At 43.4% G+C, this 17,610-nt stretch overlaps 1 protein-coding gene across 1 annotated transcript in view; it reads right to left on the bottom strand.

Annotated features, from left to right (window-relative positions):
• Nucleotides 1-14,005, bottom strand: part of MEMO1 (mediator of cell motility 1) — a 121,504-nt gene extending 107,499 nt beyond the window's left edge. The window contains exons 1-2 of the mRNA XM_077843685.1: nt 13,989-14,005; nt 13,221-13,298 (exon numbers count right to left, since the gene is read on the bottom strand). Of these exons, the coding sequence (XP_077699811.1) occupies nt 13,221-13,281 (61 nt within the window). The 5' untranslated portion in view covers nt 13,282-13,298; nt 13,989-14,005. The remainder of the gene's footprint in view (nt 1-13,220; nt 13,299-13,988) is intronic.
• Between the last annotated feature and the right edge of the window lie 3,605 nt (nt 14,006-17,610).

The raw sequence follows: 17,610 nt of genomic DNA, 5'->3' as shown, positions 1-17,610 counted from the left end.
GATTTAAATATAATAACCCAGCTTAACCTAATTAACATTTAGAAAGCATTCTACCCCACAACTACAGAAAACATACATTATTTTCAAATGAACACAGAACATTCACCAGGACAGACCATGTAATGAGCCATAAAACAAGTCTATTGTTACTTGTCTGGGCCCAAGGGAGAAAAACAGATGCAACATTTCCTGAACTTATTTGACGATAAAGCCTTTCTGCAAAGGCATCTCCAGGGACTACTGTTTCTCAGAACATTTTGGGAAAAACTATCCCACCCATTTTCACCTCTTCCTAATTCTCCTAGTTGTGACTAGCAAAATAAGGTAACCAATAAAAAGAACCTTTCCTAGGCTACTCAGCCAGAACTAGCCAATCTTATAATACCTGCAAAAGTCCTTAGGCAGGAATAAGTTTTGATATATTTGGGAAACAGAAGGGGGCCAGAATGGCTGGAACACTAAAGGGTAAGTGGTAGGAGATAAATCAGAAAGTTAACCAGAGGTCAGAGTACGTAAGACCTTCTAAGCCTAAAAATTTTGAATGTGATTTGTAAGTATAAGGGGAGGGTTTTGAGAAAAGGATATTATCTCATTCACATATTTAAAGATTTCCCTCTCTCTGCTGTGTAAAGAACAGAATGGAAACTAGGCAACTAGTTAAGAGTTAAGCTCTAGTAATGGTAAATGAGGTAGAAGACGAGAGCAGCTCAGACCAGACTTAAATATGTATGTGAAAGAAAAAACACCCCGACAAATCTATATAAACTGCTGATGGGATGCCGGGGTGGCTCAGTTGGTTAAGCATCTGCCTTGGGCTCAGGTCCTGATCCTGGGGTTCTAGGATCAAGCCCTGCATCTGGCTCCCTCTTGAGTGAGGAGTCCGCTTCTCCCTCTCTCTGCCCCTCCACCCTACTTGAGCACGCATTCTCTCTCTTCACTCTCTCTTGCTCACTCTCTCTCCCAAATAAATAAAATATTTTTAAATACATAAAGTGTGCTGAGACATCTTTAAGCATTTTCTCTACTTGGCTCCCAGGATATCTCATTCTCTGCCTAATGAAATGCTTAATCGGTCTTCCTTATGTGATCTCCCTCATCACTCCAACCTCTTCAGGTTAGAAATGTTTTAAGGCTCAGTCATGAAACTTTCTTCCAGCTATTCTCATTCTTGTGGTGACTTCACCCAGACACTTGGCCTTAAATACCAAGTAATCCCCAATTTTACATCTCCAGTCTAGGCGTCTTCTCTAAACTACCAGGTTCATGTACCCTCATAACTATAAAGCTAGCACCTCAAAATTTAACAAACCAAAACTGACTCACTAACCTGCCTCCCTCAATTTTTTTCTCTTAAGTCCTCCATACCTCAGATGGTAGCAACTCCATTACTGCAATTGCTAAGGGATAAACCTTAAAAAATATCCATGACTCCTGTCTTTTTTCTCTCACACCCTACTTTCAAGTATGGAAACAAATCCTTTCAGCTCTATCTTCAAAATATAACCAATAACCAACCACTTCTTACCCACCTCACTGCTATTACTCAATCCAAACCTTTATCATCTCTCACTTGGACTACTGCTTTCCTCCCAACTGGTCTCTCTAGTTCTGCCCTTGCCACTGTCTTCACCACTCCCCAATGCTCAAAATAGCAGTCAAGTGATTCTAGTAAATCTAAATTAGATCATGTCATCAACTGCTCGAAACCTTCCAATAGCAGTCTCACTCAAGAAAAGTCCTTACAGTCATCTTCAAGACTTATCTGACCACAACACCTCTGTGCCTCTGCACCAGCCATTTACTTTTTATTTTATTTTATTTTATTTTATTTTATTATTTTATTTTATTTATTCAGGAGAGATACAGAGAGAGAAAGGCAGAGACACAGGCAAAGGGAGAAGCAGGCCCCAATGCAGGCAGTCCGATGTGGGACTCGATCCCAGGTCTCCAGGATCACACCCTGGGCAGAAGGTGGCGCTAAACCGCTGAGCCACCAGGGCCGCCCTCCAGCCATTTACTTTTAACGTCATATCACACTACTCTGTTCCAGGATCACTTCATACCAGTTGCAAAGGCCTCCCCACTGTTCGTCAAACATTTCACATCTGCTTTAGCCTCCAGACCTTTGAACTTACTGTACCCTAAAATTATCTAGAATGCAAGGCTTGCTCTGTCATCTACTTCAAATCTTCACTCAAATGTCATTCAAATGAAGTCTTCTCTTTTGATGTTATTTAAACTTGCAAACTTCTCTCCCATCCTAAACATTCTCTACACACCAGCAAACCCTACTTTATTTGCTTGATAATTCTCCCCAGCACTTTCCTATATCTAACATACTATATATTTTACTTATTTACCTTATTTATTGTCTCTTCTCCAAATAGAACATATACTCTAGGGATTTTTGTTTCATTGCCAGCTACAAAACTAGTCCCTAGAGCAATACCTTTCATAGAGAATTCAGTTTATTCAAGATTGAATCACAATGTTAAATAAAGCCTCTCCAAAAGTGTCAAGTTTTGCTAGGCCTATGGTGCCTGGGTAGCTCAGTCAGTTAAGAATCTGCCTTCAGGGGCAGCCCCAGTGGCTCAGGGGTTTAGCACCGCCTTCAGCCCAAGGTATGATCCTAGAGACCTGGGATCGAGTCCTACATCGGGCTCCCTGCATGGAGCCAGCTTCTCCCCCTGCCTGTGTCTGCCTCTCTCTCTCTCTGTGTCTCTCATGAATAAATAAAATCTTAAAAAAAAAAAAAAAAGAATCTGGCTTTGGCTCAGGTCATATCTCAGTGTCTCAGATCAAGCCAAGTTAGGCTCCCCACTCAGCAGGGGTCTGCTTCTTCCTGTGCCCCTTCCCTACTTGCTCTTGTGAAAAAACAATATACACTGTTTTTTCCAAAATCAGCAGGTAGTTCTTTAATCCTAATCTATTTAGTTTTTAGAAATTAGAAGGAAATCCAGAATATCCATCCAACTGGAGAATGATGAGATTGATCAGAAAAGGAAAAAAAAAAGAAACTTTTCCAAATGAAAACATATTAAAGTTAGGTTACTAAAAGCATAATTATTATGATGATATAAATGGAATCTTCAATGTTACATGAGCTATATGTAGCAATACACATCTCCACCAGCATCATCTTAGATGACAAAATGCTCCAAGATTTTCAAAAAAGTAAATTAAAAAGAGAGAGAAAAGCAATGAGCTTAAGATGGAGGAGGATAGACTACTTAAAAACAGATCATGGTGGGCCACCTGTGTGGCTCAGCTGGTTGAACATCCGACTCTTGGTTTAGGCTCATGTAATGATTTCATGGGTTGTGGGATGGAGCCCTCGGTTGGACTCTGCACTCAGCAGGGAATCTACTTGAAGATTCTCTCTCTCTACCCCTCCCCCTACTGCTCTCTTTCTCTCTCTCTCTCTCTCTCTCTCTCTAATAAATAAAATCTTTAAAAAAAAAAACCAAAGTTTTCCTAAGCCTAAATCTAAATCTGGGACTAGCCTAAAACACACACACACACACACACACATACACACACACACATACACACACACACTATTCCTTTGTCAGTATTTACATTCTATGAATAATAGTCAATATTCATAAGTGTTTCTAGTCACAATTTTATTATTTTATAATCTACTTACTTAAAATTATAGAGATGCTTACCGATTCCAAATAATTCAACTTCTTTCTTATTCCAGAACCACTACAATTAGAAAAAATAGCCTTCAGCCAAAAGTCCTAAGTTCAAATCCTAGCTCACTGTTTACCAGTAGTATGACTCGCAAATTTAGCCTCCTCCAAGTCTTAGTTTCTCATCAATAAAATAGCAAGGAGGGGGTAGATTAAAGCCCTGCCTGCCTCATCTATCCTAATCACAGGCTTATTGTGAAAATCAAAAATGTATGAGAAAATGCTTTAGAGGGTGGTTCAGTCAGTTAATCATCTGCCTTTGGCTCAGGTCATGATCCTAGGGTCCTGGGGTCAAGCCCTACATGGGGCTCCCTGCTTTGCAGGGAGCCTGCTTCTCCCTCTCCCTCTGCATGCCACACTCCCTGCTTATGCTCTCTCTGTCAAATGCATAAATAAAATCTTAAAAAAAAGAAAGAAAGAAAATAAACCATAAATTATATACAAGTGTGAGTTAAATGTCAATAGTTTGGGGAAAATCTAAAATGGAACAGAGAGTTTCAATGTTTGGGACAACATATCTCACCATACCTCTCTGGAGTCAGACTGGCTCCCTGGAGTCAGACTCTTCCACTTACTACACCTTAAACATGTTACTCAACCTCTCTGACTCATTGTTTCCACATCCATAAATGGAGATAATACCAACCTTGTAGCGTCCTTTTGAGGATTACAGCTTATATTCAAATATATGTAATGTACCTATGTAATAAGCTTAATGAAGGACATTTTTATTATCATCATGGTCTTCCAAATGGACAAAAACCCAAAAACAGATAAATACAAACTGCATCAGGGAGCTAAGAAAGAAAATGATTTTGATTTGGAAATTATATGAGAAAAAACATGAAGGAAAGTAAGAAAGAGCCAGAGGTAATCAAGCAATAATCTCAACAGTTTGCCTATTAAATTTGTTCTTTCTTTGTGTTGCTTTTCTCCAAGTAAAATAGCAGGATGAAATGCAAAGAAAAAAATCAGCATACAGACCACTATATTTAGTAACCTAAAAAAGTAATTTTTTTTTAAAGAATTTTATTTATTTATTCGACAGAGAGCCCAAGCAGAAGGATCTGCAGGCAGAGAGAGAGGGAAAAGCAAGCTCCCCACAGAGCAGGGAGCCCCATGTGGGGCTTGACCCCAGGACCCTAAGATCATGACCTGACCCCAAGGCAGACCCTTAACCAACTGAGCCACCCAGGCACCCCTAAAAAAGTTAGTTTTATTTTTTTTAAGATTTTATTTAGTCATTCATGACAGACACAGAGAGAGAGAGAGGCAGAGACACAGGCAGAAAGAGAAGCAGACTCCATGGAGGAAGCCCAATGCGAGACTCCATTCCCAACTCCAGGATCACGCCCCGGGGCCGAAGGCAGGCGCTCAACCACTGAGCCACCCAGGGATCCCAAAAAGTGAATTTTAAAACTAAGTATTATATAATCTTTTTTCTTCAAAGAAGAATGTTTTTATTGGTCAGTTTTTCAATTTTTCACACACTAAGATGTATTTCAACACCCAAAACTCAAGGCACGTATCAAAAAATTAAACAATTGTGGTTTTCCAACTACAGAACCCTGATACATTTTATTAAATGTTTAGAAATACAGCAAAATGAATGAAAACAACTCAAAAAGTAAAACTGCATTAAGATATAGATCATATAAACTCAAAATGGATGAAAGATCTAAATGTGAGACAAGATTCCATCAAAATCCTAGAGGAGAACACAGGCAACAACACCCTTTTTGAACTTGGCCACAGTAACTTCTTGCAAGATACATCCACGAAGGCAAAAGAAACAAAAGCAAAAATGAACTATTGGGACTTCATCAGATAAGAAGCTTCTGTACAGCAAAGGATACAGTCAACAAAACTCAAAGACAACCTACAGAATGGGAGAAGATATTTGCAAATGACGTATCAGATAAAGGGCTAGTTTCCAAGATCTATAAAGAACTTCTTAAACTCAACACCAAAGAAACAAACAATCCAATCATGAAATGGGCAAAAGACATGAACAGAAATCTCACAGAGGAAGACATAGACATGGCCAACACGCACATGAGAAAATGCTCCACAGCACTTGCCATCAGGCAAATACAAATCAAAACCACAATGAGATACCACCTCACACCAGTGAGAATGGGGAAAATTAACAAGGCAGGAAACCACAAATGTTGGAGAGGATGCGGAGAAAGGGGAACCCTCTTACACTGTTGGTGGGAATGTGAACTGGTGCAGCCACTCTGGAAAACTGTGTGGAGGTTCCTCAAAGAGTTAAAAATAGACCTGCCCTACGACCCAGCAATTGCACTGCTGGGGATTTACCCCAAGGATACAGATGGAGTGAAACGCCGGGACACCTGCACCCCGATGTTTCTAGCAGCAATGTCCACGATAGCCAAACTGTGGAAGGAGCCTCAGTGTCCATAGAAAGATGAATGGATAAAGAAGATGTGGTTTATGTATACAATGGAATATTCCTCAGCCATTAGAAACGACAAATACCCACCATTTGCTTCAACGTGGATGGAACTGGAGGGTATTATGCTGAGTGAAGTAAGTCAATCGGAGAAGGACAAACAGTGTATGTTCTCATTCATTTGGGGAATATAAATAATAGTGAAAGGGAATATAAGGGAAGGGAGAAGAAATGTGTGGGAAATATCAGAAAGGGAGACAGAACATGAAGACTCCTAACTCTGGGAAACGAACTAGGGGTGGTGGAAGGGGAGGAGGGCGGGGGGTGGGAGTGAGTGGGTGACGGGCACTGAGGGGGACACTTGACGGGATGAGCACTGGGTGTTATTCTGTATGCTGGTAAATTGAACACCAATAAAAAATTAATTTATTAAAAAAAAAAGATATAGATCATACAAACACTTAATACTCTTTGAAATAATTTGATATATTTCCTCAATTCTAAGACACCAATAATTATAAGATGTACCACCAATACAACAACCATTTTCCAGGGGAGGGAGGGAGTCCCCACATTAAATATACATTTGGATACAAATACCTAACTTAAATAAACCAATTTCAAAAAACATTAAAATGTATCCTTCTGGGATGCTGAAAACGTTCTATCTCTTGATCTAAAGGGCTGGTTACATACAGTATGTCAAATTTGTGAATATTCATCAAAGCATATACTTGACTTGTATACTTTTTCTGTATCTACATTTGGTTCAACAAAAAAATGTATGTAATGTACCAACTCCATTACACATACAGCTATCAACCAAATGAATTATTGATCTAAATATGAAAAGTAAAAAGATACAAAGTTTTTAAAAGAAAACACAGGAAAGGAACTTCAAGATACTGACACAGGCAAAGATTTCAAAAATAGAACCAGGACACCTGGGAGGCTCAGTGGTTGAGGGTCTGTCTGCCTTCCGCTCAGGGTGTGAACCCAAAATCGAGTCCCACACCAAGCTCCTGCAGGGAGGGGAGCCTGCTTCTCCCTCTGCCTATATCTCTGCCTCTCTCTGTGTCTCTCATGAATAAATAAAATCGTTAAGAAAAAAAAATGGAAACAAAAAAGGACTAACCAATTGATAAACAGGACTTCTTTAAGCACTTTCATTCACCAAAACACCAAGATCCTAAAAGAACTAGCTACAGAGTAGACTATATCTGCAATGCATAAAACCAACAAGACTATAACCAGAATATGTAAACTACACATCAATACGAAAAAAGTAAACAGCCTAATAGAAAAAAAGGCAAAATACTTAAAGGCTTCACAAAAGCAAAATCCAAATGGCCAATAACACAGGGTCCCTAATATGAAAAGGTGTTCAACTTTATTAGTCATCAGGAAAAGAAAATTAAAACTACAATGCAATATCAGCACACACCAGTCCAGAATAACTAAAAATAAAACGAGTGGCAATAATAAATGCTGACAAAGAAAAACTAGAACTCTCATACACTGGTGATAGGAGTGTAAATTTGTAAAACCACTTTCCAAAACCTTAGCATAATCTAATAAAATGTGCATATCATAACCATGACTTAATAATTCCACTCTAAGGTATATACCCAAAATACTGCACACACGCGTGCGCGCACACACATATATATATGTGTGTGTTCGCCAGAAAGAAAAAAGTACAAAAATGTTTATTGCAGGGGCACCTGGATGGCTCAGGCGTTTAAGTGTCTGACTCTTGATCTCAGGGTCATGAATTCAAGCCCTGCATTGGACTCCACACCCACACTAGTCATGGAGTCCACATACATACATGAGTTCCTTGCAGCAAAACCTAATATCTACCAACAGTAGAATGGATAAGCTCTGGTATATTCACACAACAGAGAACAGCAATGAGAAAAAACAAACTACTACACAATAAGGGTTAATCTCATAAAAGTAATGTTGAGCAGAAGCAACTCAAACAAGATATACTTTATGATTCTACTTCATATAGAGTTCGAAAACAGGCAAAATTTTTCTAGTGTTAGAATACAAGGAACACAGTAAGGGTTGGGGATTTCAGTACTTCTATGTTCCTTAAGTTGGGTGCTGATTACATAAATGTACTTATTTTGTGAAAATTCATCTAGTCATACACTCTTCTATATGTATGTCACACTTCTTTAAAACTCTTAGACCGGGGGCAGCCCAGGTGGCTCAGCGGGTTTAGCACCGCCTTCAGCCCAGGGCCTGATCCTGGAGACCCAGCATCGAGTCCAACATCTGGCTCCCTGCATGGAGCCTGCTTCTCCCTCTGCCTCTCTGCCTGTGTGTGTGTGTATGTGTGTGTGTGTGTGTGTGTGTGTGTCTCATGAATAAATAAATTTAAAAAAAATCTTAGGGCATCTGGGTGGCTCAGTTGATTAAGTGTCTGCCTTCAACTCAAGTCGTTGATCCTAGAGTTCTGGAATCAAGTCCCACATCGGGCTCCCAGCTAAGCAGGAAGTCTGTTTCTCTCTCTGCCTTTCCCCTCTGCTCAGTGATCTCTCTCCCCCATTTCCACAAATAAATATACAAAATCTTAAAAAAAAAAAAAGAACTTAGATAAAATGGGGTCCCAACTGGTGAATCAGGATTTCTAATCCTTTCCCACCACTAATATTCTTCACCCATACTATCCTCAGAGATTTAACTGCAATGGTCCTTAATCACCCCTGCTGCTCTTCAGGATTTAAACAATCAATACCTTTGCCATATTTACTATATGTCAAGCACTTTAACACTCATTCATTCAAATACTTACTGAGTATCTACTATGTACAAAATCTGTGCTGAGTATTTAAGGTACCAAAAATTAGTAAGATATTGTCCCAAGCTTCAAGGAATTCCTAATCTTACAGAAGACAACACATACAGGGGTACCTGGGTGGCTCAGTTAAGCATCCAACTCTTGGTTTTGGCTCAGGTCGTAATCTCATAGGTCATAAACAGGGAGTTTGCTTGAGATCCTCTCCCTCTGTCCCTCCCCCAACTCATGTGTATGCTCTCTCCCTCCCTCTCTCTCTAAAATAAATAAATAAATCTTGAAAAAAAAAAAAAGATGATGACCACACATACAGATAACCAAATAAATGTACAGAGATATGCACAGGACATTACAGAATTACAAAGGATCAACAAAAACAACCTAGAGAGGTCAGGTATTGGGACAGCCATCATGAAGGTATGAACAACTGAGTCTTTAAAAGAAGAGTAGGAATTATCCAGGCAAAATGCATTCCATCAGAGCAAACAGCTTGAGTAAAAAGCACAATATATTTAAAGAAACAATTACAGCTGCTACATGTTGCTTAAGGGTGGTAAAAACAAGGACTGAGATGGGGTAGAAGGAGTGGTCAAAGAGATAGTAAGATGCCAAGTCATGAAGAAACTTAGACCTCTTCCAAAAGGCAAGGTGGGTCAGTGAGATTTATGCAAAGGAATTATGTGGTCAGATAGATAGATTATTCAGGGAGCAATGCAGAGGATGAACTTAAGGAGGATAAGGCTAGTTACGAGGCAGTTAAAACTGTCTTGAGAGAAGATACTAAGAGCATGAAATAATGCAATAAAAGCTAGAATAGGGATCCCTGGGTGGCGTAGCGGTTTGGCGCCTGCCTTTGGCCCAGGGCGCGATCCTGGAGACCCGGGATCGAATCCCACGTCAGGCTCCCGGTGCATGGAGCCTGCTTCTCCCTTGGCCTGTGTCTCTGCCTCTCTCTCTCTCTCTCTCTGTGACTATCATAAATAAAAAAAAAAAAAAAAAAAAAAAAAAGCTAGAATAAATATGGAGAAAATACAGAGTACAGATACATTATGCTGCTGGGTCTAGAGATCCCACTTTGAGAACCACTAACCTACACTAGAGGTCGGCATATTTTTCTGTAAAGGGCCAAATAATATTTTAGGCTTTACGGGCCACAGACGGTTTCAACGGCACTTATGTTTGTTTTTTAAACCCTTTGAAAATTAAAAACTGTTCTTAGCTAGTAGACTTGCTCATGATGAGGGCCGCAGGCCGGATTTGACCTGTGGGCATAGTTTGCTGAGCCCAGCTATACACCGGTAAAGAAATGAGGATTAACCTTCCTAGGAGATTAATTTTCCTAAAATGCTACTCCCATATTAGTTCCCTACTCAGAAACTTCCCCCTTGGTCCTGACTACCTACTGAATAAATCAAATCACTATGATGCATAGCATTCACAGGCATCCATACTCTAGCACCAATTTAATACTCCAGGCTCAAGAACTATACCCCAGTATGAACCATTCATTCTTATTAAATTTATCTACTTGTATTATTTGCTTCTGTATTTTGTGGTGTTCCCTCAAAGTTTCTTCTCCTCTCCAAACCTACCTAAGTACCATTCCTTCAAAGCACAATTCAAATGCTACCTTGAAGTGATTCCATAATCCTCAGAACTCCTAAAAGCCCTATCTCAATTTATCCAAAATGTATTTGCCATCTTATGACTTACTTCAAATAAACTGTAAATTCCTTGAGAATAAAGAATAATTTATACTTCTATCAATGGATTTAGCATATAACAATGAAGATATTTATGTGTATAGATATGTAACATATATGCACATGCACTTTTTTTTCTGAGCTAGCTATGTAACTGATGCAAATGTGATTTCACCCTTACTTATAACAGTAACCGAATACTTTAATTCTATGGACATGATCTGAATGCTGTAGAAAAGACAGAATGACAAACCACAATCACATCTGTCTCTTCTATTACTCGAGTTTTTAGAAATAGTTCACTAGGGAAACAATAATAACACAAGTAAAATTTTTTCCGATGGTCAATGCTATCAACCTAGGTACACTGGGATAATGTGAAGTAAGTTGTTAGACCAAGTCAAAGTTTACTTCTCTATTTTGACTTATTTTTAAAATATGAAATAAGCTTTTACAACTACATTGCTCTAAATTCATCCCTTATCATTACTTAAGTTTAAAATCACACATACATATAGACACACACACACACACACACACACACGCCACACATGCTCTGAAATTTTTTAAAAAGGTTCTCTATGACATTCACATTATCAAAGTGGCATTACTGACTACTGAGAATTTAAGGAAATTAGATTGCATTTCAAATGTTTGAGAAAATAGTTCAGTTTAGGAATCGTTGAATCTTTATACTGTACACACCTGAAACTAATATAACACTGTAAAAAGATAAAATAAAATTACACTTATACCCAAAAAAAGAAGAAAATAGTTTGTGTTCACTCACTACTGATAAGTAGCTATAATCAGAGAATGTTTGGGGCTAGATTAAAGGATTCTTCTTATATTTGAGATTACTGAAGAAGTCGTTTCAAGTCCAAAGTGTGAGATATACCTTATTTTACTACCCAAAGAATATTCAAGAATCTATAAAAATTCCTCCAGAATTATTTGCCCAAATGTCAAGGCAAACTACGTCAAAAAGTCTAAAACACTTATAGAAAGATACAGAAAACAAAACCAAAAGAAATACATCAGAAGATGGCCATGAAAGTGAAAACTGAGACTTTCTAACCCTTCAGAACACACTGAAGAAAGCAGCTTAGTGACTTACAACCCAGAAAAGCCCATTTAGGCACTGATAAATTGAATATTAGCAATGCACTTAATGGGGGACAACCCCAGGAGCCAGGGACTCCCGTTTCTCCATTCCCGTTCTGCCACCGGCTAGTAGGACAGAGTCTCGGACACATCCCCATGTGTGTCCACCAAGGAAAGCTCAACTGACATTCTCAGGCTGTGGGAACTGATTAAGTGTCCGTGAAGTACGCCAGGGCCACGAAGGCAAAGCCAAATGTCATTTGCTCGGTACAAAACTACAGCCGGCTACCTGTTAGGCTTTGCGAATCCAAGCATTAGGATTCTTTTGTGTCTTAACACCGCCAATCTCCAGTGAGTCGGGAAAGTGCATGTGTTTCCGAGCCCCGAGTAGCAGCAACTCAGAGAAAGGAATTTTCTTCCAGATCTTTGTCGCCTCACCAGCCACGTCCCTACCCCAACCCGACTCGGTGCAAGAGGGAAAGCGTGAATGCGAGATCCGCACGAGAAGTTGGGTCCGGTTACCCGTAAGCCGGTACCAGACCACGGAACACCATGGGGAATCTCGGTGGAACTTTCTTTGTTAACTCACCAGAAATATGACCCCTGAAAGTAATCCCAGGAAAAACAGTGGCCCTAACCCAACTGTGTATTAAAGGGAACGTCCCTGGGCTTTCTTACATAAAAGAGCTCCAGAGTGTTTGTAGGCGGCGTTGACGGCGCGCCGGGGCGGCGGAGACCCGGGCCCCGCTCGCAGGCTGGGGCTGGGGCTGGGGCTGGGCTGGGGCTGGGGCTGGGGCTGCGGCTGCGGCTGCGGCTGGGGCTCGGGCTGGGGCTGGGGCTGGGGCTGGGGCTGGGGCTGGGGCTGGGGCTGGGGCTGCGGCTGGGGCTGGGGCTGGGGCTGCGGCTCCGCTCGGCTCGGGCGGGCGGGCGGGCGGCCGGGCTGCTGCTGGCGCGGCCGCGGGGGGAGGCCGGCGCGCCGATGCCATCTCCGGCTGCCCCTTTCGCGAGTGACAGTAACAATGAAAACACGGACAAAAGAGCTGGGAGGCCACCCGCCCCAAGCGCTGCCTGGCCGCCCTCCTACCCTACCCCCACAGACGGGCTCCGCGAGTCCCAGAGAAGGGCCTCCCGCCTCCTAGGCGACCTCGCAGGCGGGGACCCCGCGTCCAGCCCGGAGCCCGCGCTCCCGTGCAGGCAGCCGGGCACCTTGGAGGGGAGACGGGGACGCCCCGCCGCCGGTCCTGCCTGCCTCCCCCGCGCCGGGCGCGCCGTCCTCCCGGGGCCGGGGCCGGGGCCGGGGCGGAGGCGGGGGCCGGGGCCAGGGCCGGGGCCGGGGCGGGCTCGGGTCCCGGCCTCCAGCCTCCATCCAGCCCGGCCCCGGGAGGGCGCGCGCCGTCCGCCCCACACTCGGCGGCGAGCCGGCCGCCCCGCGGGATGCCCCGGGGGGGGGGGGCGCTCCCTCCGCACGCGGGGCCGGCCTGGGGCCCTACCTGAGGCTGTGTACCAGCTCCCGGCGTGGCTGGCTTCCCGGCAGACCACTCGGTTGGACATCTTGGTGCCTGTGCCGCCTATGGTGCACGAGGATGAATGAGGAGGCGGCGGCGGCGGCGGCAGGAGCGGCTCCGCGAGGGGACGAGACACCGCGGGCCCAGCCCAGGAGGAGGCGGCGGCGGGGAGGGGATCGGCCCGGCCCAGGAGGCGGCGGCGGCGGCGGCGGCCCAGGAGGACGAGATGGCAGCCGGGGCGGTGGCGGCGGCAGCAACAATCGGCACGAGCTCCGGCGAGCGCCGGAAGATGGGGCCCGCGGCGGCCTCACCGAAGCCCGGAAAGCCCTGGCCCCGGCCCCCGGCCTCGCCGCCGCTCCCCGGCCGCGGCTGGTTCCGCCGAGCCGCCCCCACGGCCCCCTCCCCGCCGGCCTCCCCGAGCCGGCGCCGCTGACCCCACCCCCGTGACTCCGCGCCCGCCCCCTCCCCTCCCCCTCCCCCACCCCCACCCCCACCCCCGCGGGACTCCCCGCACCCACCCCGCCCCCGCCCCCACCCCCACCCCGGCTGGGCCCTCCCGCCCGCCGGCCCGCGGGCCCCGCCCCGCCCCGCTCCTCCTCCGGCCGCGCCGCGAGGTTAACGGCGGAAGCCGGACAGGCCCCGCGGGGAGGGGGAGGCGGCGGCGGCTGCGGCTGCGGCTCCGCGCGCACGGAAGCCCAGGGCCGGGGCCCGAGCGGGGACGGCAGACCCGCGGAGGAGCCAGCGCTTCCTTACTCGCCGCTCCAACGGGTCCTGCCCACTGAGCATGCCCAGCAGCCGCGGCCGGGCCGCCGAGGGATCGCAGCGTGCACGCTCCGCGCTCCGGGGTTTAGCGGCAGCAGAGGCTGGGGGGCGGGGAGCGGGGGGGCGGGGGGGAGCGGGGCGCAGCCGCAGGGCGAGCCCCCTCCCCCAGCCAACTTCCGTAAACGACGAGCACCCGGGGCTCGCCGCCGCCGCCGCCGCCGCGGCTTTCCGCGGGGACGGTCCTGCTCGTCCTGCTCGTCCTGCTCGTCCTCCCCCGCCTCGTCACACACGCGAATGCTGAGTGGATTCACACCCCCGAGGTTCCACTCCCGGGGATGCGAGCCTGTGGCCTCGTTCAGGAAGTTCCTGTATAGGAACAGGCACATGGCAGTGTGAGGGCAGGGGTCCCCTCAAACGCTAGCTTTTGCTTCCCGCGGCCACTCTTACACCTAATCGTGGCTTTGACACTGTAAACATTTATCTTGTTTCATTGTATACGGATGTAGGTGCAGGTCTTCACTCCCTAATTAGATTCAAGTGTGAAAATAGCTAGGCTAGCCTCAGTTATCCCCTTCTATGAAAAGGGGATAGTATATTCAAGGAGGATCCCTGGGATTATCAGTTAATAAAATGTAGAGCCTGACAGAGTATTGCATACAACAAACATTATTTACAACCCCTCCTCTTATAAATCCCAGTATTTCACGTAAGAGTCAGGAACAAAGAATTCCTCTAAAACTATTAAAGAATCACAGAGAAGTAGGATATCTTAGACCAAGGTAGCGTTGTTATGAAGCAGATCATTCCAAAACCGGGAAGAGAGTTAAGAAAAACTTGCACGTCTTCAGTGAAAGAATCTGAATTTCATACTGAACAGATCATTGGTAGAGTTCAAACCGGATAACTGGCTGCATAATATTCAAGTTTCCCTAATGTCATAATACAGTTTTGTTTTAATTTACTCTCCTATTCCCACCCCTCCTCCCACTTTTTCAGCTTTAAGGCCCAAGGATCTTGTGTGACATCCCAGGCCTAAAAGTCTGGTCAATTATTGGAACATTTCTGACTTTCACACCTTTTTCTACACAATTATTAGACGAAAAAATCTCCACTGATAGGAATTTCTTTACCCCATTTCTAACCCTCTAACCACTAACCTGCCCAAATGTTAACATACTACACAGCAAAAAAAAAAAAAAAAAAAAAAGGATGTGCCAAGTAGTGCCAAAGGGATGTCCCAAAAAGATGAGGGGCAGCTCTAATTCCATGGTACTCTTCACGGAGTACCAAAATTCAGTGGTAAATGATGACATGGTAAATTGGTAAACTTTTCATCATAAACTTCAAGAAAAGGAAAACTGCTGATATGATTGGCATGGCACTGATAAGCAGTAATAGCTCACAAAGTCAATGATTCCTGATTCTGTTTCTATGGCCCCAGAAAAGGAGGGAAGGGGACACTGGATACGATGAACTAAGAAAGCTTGGTATTTCAGACTGATCATGGCATCTACTAACATAGCCTTTTAAATCTCGGCGTTCTCATCTGTCAAATGCAAACAGCAATATCTAACTCACAGGCTTGCAGTGAGAATCATGAAGTAAAATGAAAGTATTCTGAAAACAATTTATCAGCTGTTCTTTGTTTCTTTTTATCATTATCCTCTACTCCAAGGAACAATCTCAGGATTCATTCCAAACTAGTAACCTAATTTAAATTTAAGCATCCTCCATAGGAAAATGCTCTGTTGGAGGCTTCTTTCCCCCAAAGGAGTTTTCTTACTGGTCCAGTTAAGCAAAGACCACAATGCCAAGAGAAGTAAAAGGTTAAAAGATCTTCCATTATCTCGATAATGCTCTCAATATATCCCATCATGATTCCTTCTTTCCATCTTTCTTTAGCTACCTTATTCAAGGAGAGACTCTTTAAAGGAATTTGTTGAAACTATTCACTTACCTCCCCTAAATTAATGGAGATCCACATAATGCAAAATACTCATTTCACATCCCAGAAGAAGTCTGTTTGGCAATACTGTACAATTTCCATGTTATTATTAACAATTTCCGTTATATCTACTAGGGATTTGGGTTTGACACTCCATAAACATCAGTCATAGCAAAGGCAGGGAGGAAGTCCTCACTAATAGAGAGTTCTTATAAAGTAGAATAATAATAAATAGGGCACCACTAGTCCCAGAACCCAACATCAATAACCCAACATATGTTCTAAAAAAGCATGTCCTTGGGACGCCTGGGTGGCTCAGAGGTTAAGTGTCTGCCTTCAGCCCAGGGTGTGATCCTGAAGACCCGGGATCAAGTCCTGCATCGGGCTCTCTGCAGGGCGCCTGCTTCTCTCTCTGCCTGTGTCTCTGCCTCTCTCTCTCTGTCTCTCATGAATAAATAAATAAAATCTTAAAAAAAAAAAAAAGCATGTCCTATATTCACTGCATCAGTCTGTATTAGCAAACAACTAGCACAGCCACAATATCCATCAATATGAGACTTCTTACATTAGGATATATTCATACATACACACCCATTAAAAAGACTAAGGTGGTGCTGTATACTGTATGGAGAGCTGGGTGGGGGGAGGAAAAAGCAAATTGCAGAACAGTGTGTAAAGTATCCTACCATTTGTGTAAAACAGAATACTTATAAGTATCCTCATACACTTGATTATACACAGAATACTCCTAGAAGGAAACACAATAAATTGGTAACAATATGTTTAGGTGGCAGAAGTGCAAGGATGGACAAAAGATTTAAACTTTTGAGTATCTTTGGAATTTTGTGCCATATACATATAGTACCTACACACACAAAATACTTACATCTTTAGGCTTGATTTTTGGAACCTACATGGCAATATTAAATTGACCATTTTTATAAAATGCTATCCATAGCAGACAGCTTAAGAAGTCCACTAATTACTAAAAGCCCCATATCCAAAAAATATTGTAGAATAAAACCAGAGTTCTGAACAAATTAAACTTGAGAAGTTTAGCATAAAGATGCTCTTTTGATATCAGTTAAAATGGTACTCTAAGACAAATGCCATTATGATTTCACTTAGATGTAGAATCTAAAAAACAAATGAATAAACAAAAAAGCAAAAACAGACCCATAAACACAGAGAACGAACTAGTGGTTGCCAGAGGGGAGAAGGGAAATGACCAAAAATTGGTGGAGAGTGGGAGGTGCAGACTTAGGGAATGAGTTGAGTTCTGGGGATAAGACGTACAGCACTGGGAATAGTCAATGGTATTGTATAGCATTGTACAGTAACAGACAGTAGCTACACTTGTGAGCATAGCATATGCTGAATCACTGTGTTGTAAACCTGAAACTAATGTAACATTGTGTGTCAACTATAATTCAGTAAAAAAAAAAAAAAAAAAAAAAAAAATTTACAAACTAGTACTATAATCTAGAGTCAGTCAGGTTTGCCCTTCCATTAGAAACCAAACTTGATAAGTAATATTTATTAAATACTTAACTATGTACCTGACACTGAATAGTCACTAAGTATGTATTTAGTGATTCTTACTAAGATGAAAATTTGTTCATTTCCAATTTTTTGAAATAAATTTTATAAAACTTTTTTCAAACTTAT

The sequence above is a fragment of the Canis aureus genome, chromosome 12 (genome assembly GCF_053574225.1).
Source record: "Canis aureus isolate CA01 chromosome 12, VMU_Caureus_v.1.0, whole genome shotgun sequence".
NCBI classification, from domain to species: domain Eukaryota; kingdom Metazoa; phylum Chordata; class Mammalia; order Carnivora; family Canidae; genus Canis; species Canis aureus.
The sequence above is the reverse complement of the archived record's forward strand: the minus strand, read 5'-3'. Positions and strand labels throughout refer to the sequence as shown.